At 50.2% G+C, this 7894-nt stretch overlaps 1 protein-coding gene across 2 annotated transcripts; it reads right to left on the reverse strand.

Moving 5' to 3' along the window:
- Positions 1-329: 329 nt before the first annotated feature.
- LOC309400872 (capping protein, Arp2/3 and myosin-I linker protein 3-like) lies at positions 330-6969 on the reverse strand. 2 transcript variants are annotated; one of them, XM_081969588.1, is made up of 5 exons: positions 6267-6969; positions 4696-4885; positions 2464-2574; positions 1009-1137; positions 330-910 (listed from the first exon to the last, which is right to left on the reverse strand). In XM_081969588.1, exons 1-5 carry the CDS (start codon positions 6327-6329, stop codon positions 885-887), a joined length of 519 nt encoding a protein of 172 aa, XP_081825714.1. In that variant the 5' UTR covers positions 6330-6969; the 3' UTR covers positions 330-884. The 2 variants fall into 2 exon arrangements, with proteins under 2 accessions (XP_081825714.1, XP_081825713.1); XM_081969587.1 differs by having other exon boundaries at positions 2464-2604; positions 6267-6965.
- Positions 6970-7894: the final 925 nt, after the last annotated feature.

The raw sequence follows: 7894 nt of genomic DNA on the forward strand, positions 1-7894 counted from the left end.
ATCGGCGACAGGGAAAGGCATCCGGCCAGTAAAACGGTCTGCTAGCTCCATTCAGTTGCCCAGACTTCACCCCGCAAGGGATTATCGAGTCGTTAAAAGACGTTGGTTAAGTGCGAAAAACGGTCGTAAATCACTTTTTTCAGAGCTGTTGTAACTTCGAACAGTCCCTTAAAGGAATGGTCGTAAGTTGAGGCCTATCTGTATCGTTCCACGACCTCTGAGACAAGTGGGAATCGCCCCAGAAATTTGAAGGCGGAAGGTCGAATTTTCCGAGGAGAAAACAACCCAAGACTCAATATATATATTTTTAAACGTCCATATATAATTTATTACGGTTCTCTTTTCTTTTATACAAGCTGAAAATAAACGGCGGACGGAAGAAGGATGGCGGGCAGGCAGGGATGGGGGGGGGCAGGTTTGAAATCCAGGACCACCAGGATGGGGAGGGGAAGGAAATCGGGGTCCAGAGGAAAGGAAGAGATTTGGGGAAGGGACGGACTAAGAGAAGGGGGGGCTTCCCCCCCCTTACGGGGACAGGTGGAAAAGGAGGATAGTTTGTGGCTTTGTTGATTTTCTCACCACCCTGCTTAAAAACGAATCTGGGTGGGGCGGGGTGGGACGAGAATCTCCACCCCACCCCAGGCATGAGAGGGGTGGGCTTTTGACCAAAAAGTCAGAGAAGAAAGAGGCACAAATGGAAGGAAGGAACGAATGAAAGAATTCCACTAGGAACTTTTTGGAACCTCTTTTTTGGGGTGAGGGGGGGCGGCGGCTTGGAGGAGACCCTCTCCATGGTTTGCCCCTCCCCCTCGATCTTCCGGCCAGACGGTGGGAAGTTTTCGGAGATTCGTCTCGATATCCCCTCCAGGAAAGGGGTCCCCCCGTCACTCTGCCCCAGTTCGGGGACTTCCTGCGGGAAAGAAAAGACGATCAAAGGAGAGAAATATTGGAGCGATGCCCCCCTCCCAACCCTGGGGGGGGGTCTCCCCGAAGGTCGTCTATACCTACCCCCATGCCGGTCTGCTGAAAAGAGATGAGAAGGAGGAGGAGGAGGAAGAGCGGGGCGAGATTTCCAGCCGGGCGGGTCGAGTAGAGGGGGAGGAGGAGGTGGGTCAGGCAGGGGGAAGTCACTGGCACCTGGGTGGGAAATTGAGGTGGGGGAGACAGGGAGAGAGAGATGGAGTTAGCCGGGGGAGGAGAACCGGGGTTCGAGGGGAAGGTCACGACACCAAAAGCTCGCCTCTTCAATCGCTGTGGGATCCCCCGTGTGAGCCGGCGGCTTCCCTGGTGTGCCTCGTCTTTCCGACTTCCCGAGGAATAAGTTACACAAAGTTTTTACGAAATTTCGCAAAGATTCGCAAAGATTCGCAATATGCATACAGCAGGCGCACAGGCTGCCCTCGACATGCGACCACAACGGAGCTCCACATTTCTTATCGCGAAGTGAGACCACGAAGTGAACTTTGCTCCGTGGACGACCTTTCTTAGCCCGGTTGTTAAGTCAATCACCCGCAGTTCAGTTAGCAACTTGGTTAATCAATCGAATCTGGTTTCCCCACCGAATGTCTTTGTCAGAAAGACACAAAAGGGGATCAGACCAACCGCCGGGGCACACCAACTGTTGTAAATACAGGCCAGTGGCCAAGCAGCTGGATTTTGATCATGTGACCTTGGGGATGCTGCAACCGTCATAAGTGTGAACAGAGGTCATCAGTCCCTTTTTCCCCCCAGCACTGTTCAGTGGTCGGTTCCAGCCGGTACGGCTTGGTACGGCCGTACCGGTAGTAGCTGGGAGCAGCAGCCAACGTACCGGTACGGTGGCTTGTTTGGCCTGCCAGCGTTCCATGCCTGCTTAGAATGCGACCGGCCAATTGCGCACGCGCGCACAACATGCGGCACTTGCGCGACCTCCACCGAGCAGCTGAGTGTCGCAGGGGTGGTGGCAGGCGAATGCCTGTGCAGTGCGTGTGCGCAACTAGGGCGTTCAGCCCTGTGCGCAGCGTACCGGTAGCGATAGGGAGCGGAACCCACCACTGGCACTGTTGTAACATCAAACGGTCACTAAACGAATGGTTGTGAGTCGAGGACTGCCTGTGCAAACAAGAGCATGCACCGAGGGCTTTTCCCTTCCCCAGCAAATCTGTACCGCCTATCCCAGTTCAACCCAGTTTCTTTTTTCCTGCAAAAACCTTTTGTCACATACGAAGATTCAATTTAGCTGCTCCATTGCTGAAAGCCCATGCGCAGGAATCTTCCCAACTAACCACGCAAATCGAAAGACGTTCGACTTAGTTCATTTGCGGCTACGTAGAGATTCAAGGCTGTTTTGACTCCACCCCCAGTTTTCCGTCACTCCTTCCCTACAGCTTCGCTGCTCCTCGCTCTAAAGGTCCCCCACCCACCACCACCCACCCCGCATACCTTCTGGATCCCACGAGCGTGGGAATGCCAGCCCTGTCGTACCTCCAAATCCCGGGTTCCGTCCCCGATCAGACTCCAGCTTGTCGCAGGACTGTGCTCGCCGTGTTCTCTTTGGTTTGAGAGGCGCCGTCTTCCGTCCCACCTCGGGTTCCCCTGGAATGGAAAGAGGAGCATCAGAGAGTCCTGAGCCCCAGAGAGAACTTGTTGGTTAAGGTGACTCTCTCTGGGATGTTACAAAAAGCAAAAAAAATAATAATTCTGGGGGCCACTAGAGGGCAGCAGAGCATTCATAATTTTTCCTGGGTTGCTCTTTGCTGCCTCCTGCTGGGAAGGTTTAAGTAAGTGTTTAATAAATAATACAGGTAGTCCTCGACTTATAACAGTTCGTTTAGTGACCATACAAAGTTACAATGGCCCTGAAAAATGTGACTTACTACCAGTTTTCACAGTTATGATCTTTGCCGCATTCCCATGATCGTGTGATCAAAATTAAGATGCTCGGCAACTGACTCATATTTATGACAGTTGCAGTGTCCTGGAGTCATGTGATCCTCTTATGCGACCTTCTCACAAGCAAAATCCAGGGGGAAGCCAGATTCACTTAACAACCGGGTTACTAACTTATCAATTGCAGTGATTCACTTAAAACGAGTGTGGCAAGACAGGTCGTAAAATGGGGCAAAATTCACTTAACAAATGTTTTGCTTCATGTTCTGACCCAGGCTTCCTTAGAAAGCAAAAAGCGAAGTCTTGGTCCCGACGAAACCTACTACAGGTTCGCTCGTGCACAGAAGCGTCTGGGCAGGTGGGCAGAGGCATCTCACCACCGCCACTACCGGTTCGCCCAATCCGGGGCGAACGGGCAGAAACCCAACTCTGGACGGAATGAACGAATTGTTTCCTGCAAAAGCCCACTCCCCGTTTGTTCCTCTTTTGTTTCTTATGGGAGGGGCCAATCACCTCCAAGGTGTGGCTTTACTCCAGTGGTGGGTTCCGGATCCCGTTGCAACCGGTACTCATCGTATGCGACGCTCCGCAACGCCTCCGCGATGCTCCAGCTGCTCGGTGGAGCGTCGCGCAGGCGCCGTACACTCCGTGCGTGTGCGCGGAAGCCCCGAAGAGTTCAAATACAGGTAAGGATGGCCGGCGAGCAGGTGGGCCCTCTGGAGCACTGTACCGGAACGGTACCCGGTGCTCCGGGCAGGCACCGGTACGTACCAGTCTCAACTCACCACTGCTTTACTCTGAAGTCGATCCTGCTTTCTTAGTTGTTCTTGTCTTCTGGCAACTCTGCGCATGCGCACACTGGGAACAGGCTCCAGCTGTTCTTCTGCCTCACTGCGGTCTAATGCCCTCTCTGCCTCCGACAGAGAGCCCTCGTCTGAGCTTTCCTCACCCCCAGGACTGGCCCATGTTCCTCCCCAATCTCCTCACTGTCCGACTCTGTTGCCAGCTCTGCCGGATGCCAGTGGGTCACAACACAACAGAAATTTGGGGCTCAATTGTAGTCGTAAGTTGAGGACTGCCAGTATTGTATCTCTCCATCTCTTTTTCTCCTATACCGGTATCCTCGACTTACAACAATTTACAATACAATACAATAGTAGAGTTGGAAGGGACCTTGGAGGTCTTCTAGTCCAACCCCCTGCCTAGGCAGGAAACCCTATACCGTTTCAGACAAATAGCTATCCAACATCTTCTTAAAGACTTCCAGTGTTGGGGCATTCACAACTTCTGGAGGCAACTTCTGTTCCACTGATTAATTGTTCTCACTGTCAGGAAATTTCTCCTCAGTTCTAAGTTGCTTCTCTCCTTGATTAGTTTCCACCCATTGCTTTGTCTAGTGAGCAGCACTGAGGAGAAGTCCTTATGACAATTCTTCACACTTTCAACCACTGTAGTGTCCCTGTGTTCACGTGGACAAAATATGAATGCTTGGCAATTGGCCTGTCTTTATGACGGATTCTGTATCTCTGGGTCTTTTGCAAACTTCTGGCAAGCCAAATCAATGGCGGAAGCCCAATTTACTTATCAACCGTGATACTAACCTAACAAGCGCAGTGATTCGCTTAACAACTACGCAGTGATTCGCTTAACAACTGCAGTGAGAATGGTTGTAAAAGTGGCACACGGCTCACTTAACAACAGTGCTGCTTAGCAGTGGAAATTTCGGGCTCAACTGTGGTCGTATGTCGAGGACTAACTGTACCACAGAGAAAATGCTATTATTAATCCAGGATCTGAGTCATATCAATCGAGACTTTGTCTCTTCACCTTCGTTTTCCTGCTCCTTAGGTCTACGCCGGGGTTGAGCGACGGGAGGAAAAGTGCAGGAATCTTCTAGAACGCCTCCGCTGCCTTCTTCGTTGCTGCGACTTCTCTCTGGTTGGCTGGGGGTCTTCCGCCCCCTGGGGAGGGCAATCGGCTTGGGAGGACGTGGCGTGGAAGAGAGATCCCTGAATTGCTGAGAAGTGAAAGTGGAAGATACGGACATATGAAAAGACGGGAAAAAAATAATAGAAATTTCTCAGCCATTTGGCAGGAAAAACCTCCGGTTACTACTGGACTACAATTCCCACATAACCCAGCCAGCTTGGAATGCGGGGAATAGTAGTTTTCGACCTCCAGAGCAAGGTCTCCTAACCGTGGCTACTTGTGAGGACTTCAATTCCCAGAATTCCCCAGCCCGCCATAGACCATTCATTTAGTGACCACTCAAAGTGATGACAGCATTGAAAAAAGCAACATGACCTGTTCCTCACACTTACAACCATCGTCCCCTGTGGTCACACATTCAAAATGTGGGTGTTTGGTAAAGCAGCTTGTATTTATGACCATCGTAGCACCCGGGGATCACGAGATTGCCATTTGTGACCTCCCCAGGTGGCAAAGACAATAAGGGAAGCTGGATTCGCTTAACGACTGCATGAGCCACTGACCAGGATGATTCACTGAACAACCGTGGCGAAAAAATACGGGCAGTCCTTGGCCTACGACCACCACTGAGCCCCAAATGTCTGTTGTTAAGCAACAACATTTGCTGAGAGGGGGTTTCGCTCCATTTTACGACCTACCTCGCCACAGTTGTTAAGTCAATCACCGCAGTTGCTAAGATGGTCACCCAGTTGTTCAGTCAACCTGACTTTCCTTGTTGATTTTTGTCAGGGGAAAATTTCACCCTGAGCTAATGAGGTCTTAGACCGACGGCTTTCCAAACAGCATATCTTCAAGAAGCGAAAGTAAGATCCAATAACAAGTTCTAATGAAAACAAACTTTTACTATGAAAATAAGAAAATAAACCAATCTATCTAATTGTTACATTTTGGCAAGAGCAGTTTGTCGCCCACCTTCTTGGCAGACGAACAGAAGAGAGAAAAGAAAAAAGGCTCTGGAATGTGTGATGCATTTAGAAATGCGTTAAGAAGCATGCACAGTAAATCATTGCTGATAAGGGCCTATGACCTGCGCAGTAACTCATCGGTTCGGCTAGCAAACAATTAACGCAGTGACAACTTTGCTTGTCGGAAGTTCGCAAAAAGGGATCACGTGACCCACACCCTCGGGACACCGCGACCGTCATAAATAGGAGTCAGCGGCCAAGCGTTCTGAATGTTGACCTGCAAATTTGGAATGCTGAATCAAATTGAAATTGGAATTTGGAACGGCCGTTAAATGCACCGATGTACGGCGAGGATTATGGTGCCTGTAGTAGAATTGGGCATGACTGGCTTAAAAACCGACTTGCTTAGCGACAGATGTTCCAGTCTTAATTGTGGTCCTTTATGCCCCACCCCGTACCCCACAATCTCCCCCCGAACCTCCCGACCCTTGAATTCAAAAATACCTGTTGCTTTACACCGGCTGGTGTCGTCAGACGATCCTTCTCGGAATTTGGTGTGCCCCCCATCACTCCCTTCTCGTCGGCTCCTATTTGCTTTTCGTCGAGGGGGTGGTCTCGCAGGGGGTCTTTGCCCCCACATTCCCGGGAGGTGCTCTCTTCAGCTGCAGAGTTGGGAAAAGACCAACAAAGAATCCATAAACCACCAAGAATTCATTCAACGAATTCTAGCTACAGAGAGTTTCCGACTTACGACCGTTCATTGAATGAGCCCTTGAGGTTATGACGGCACGGGAAAAAGCGGCTTATGACCGTGTTTCACACTCGCGGCCGTCGCGGCATCCACAGGGTCAGAGGCGATTTGCGTTCGGGATGCTCGACCGCCGACTCGCCTTTACGACGGGGGCAGAGGCCAGGCGTCCTTGGGCAACTTCCCGACAAGCAAAGTCAGCGGGGAAGCCCGATTCACTTAACAACCACGTTACTCGTTTAACAACTTAAGAAATGTGGCGAGAAAAGATGTGCATAAAACGGCACCGGTTCGCGTCACCATTTTTTTCCCCACTTCGCAACGTCCTTTTGGGGCTCCGTTGTGGTCGTGAAGTAGAGGACTCCCTGTAATTCCAACGGCAGATAGCCCTTTAATAAACCGTTCGTTTAATGACCGTTCAAAGATACAACGGCATTGAAAAAAGGATTTTGGACCATTTTCGCACTCAAGACATGGTCACAAAATCACAATTCAGATGCTTGGCAACTGACTCATATTTATGACGGTTGCAGGCTTCACGCGATCTCCTTTTGCCAGCCCCAAATCTTACGTTGTAAAGCAAGATGGGTGTTAAGCGCCTCTTGTCTCATTTTACAACCTTTCTTGCTGCGGTTGTTAAGTGAATCACCGCAGTTTGTTAAGTCCGTTACGTGGTTATTAAGTGAACCGGGCTTCCCGGTAGATTTGGCTGGTCAGCAGGAGCCCGGGACGCTACAACCGTCATAAAATACGAGTCATTTGCCAAACGTCCAAATTTTAATCACGCAACCACGGAGATTGCCCCAATGGTCGTAAGTGTGAAACACGGTCATAGGCCGCTTTTTCCAGTACATCCCTTTTTTCCATACATCCCTTTTTTCAGTGCCGCTGTACGTTCAAACAGTCACTAAATGAGCTGTTGTAAGTCGAGGACATACTGCAAACAGTCGCATCGTTTACCAGGTTCAAAAAGATATTTTTTCCCTACTACCTGATAACGCAGCGTAGCCCCGGTATGTATTTATCCAATAATCCTGTGTTAGAGGGAGCCCTGCGAAGCCGTTACTGTGGCAACTCCACTGTGCTGTACAGTAGAAGCCATTTGAAGGCACAACAGTACGTTAATCCAAAATCCTATCACTGTCAAAAGTACTGGGACTTGATACTCTAGATATAATTCAGTCCTTTTCGTTTCAGCAGCCCAGGCATTCCAGAGTTATGCTGGAACACAACACACACACGGACATGGACACGCACACCCCGAGGGGTGTTAGGGGTGTCTTATGCCCCACAGTATTTGTTTCCAGAGAGTAAGTCATCTGTGTACCAAGTGGAAGTTGCTCACGGAGTTCCAGAGTTATGCTGGAATATGCATACATACATA

This window comes from Natrix helvetica (assembly GCF_964273705.1).
Source record: "Natrix helvetica genome assembly, chromosome: W".
Taxonomy (NCBI): Eukaryota; Metazoa; Chordata; class Lepidosauria; order Squamata; family Natricidae; genus Natrix; species Natrix helvetica.

Bases quoted from the DNA above. Each gene is read 5' to 3' on its own strand.
- LOC309400872 (XM_081969587.1), bottom strand. From the start codon at position 6,329: ATGGGGGGCACACCAAATTCCGAGAAGGATCGTCTGACGACACCAGCC. The intron at 4,886-6,266 runs GTATTTTTGAAT...TTCACTTCTCAG, and splicing joins CAGCCGGTGTAAAGCAACAG to CAATTCAGGGATCTCTCTTC. The intron at 911-1,008 runs GTAGGTATAGAC...TCTTTCCCGCAG, and splicing joins TTCAGCAGACCGGCATGGGG to GAAGTCCCCGAACTGGGGCA.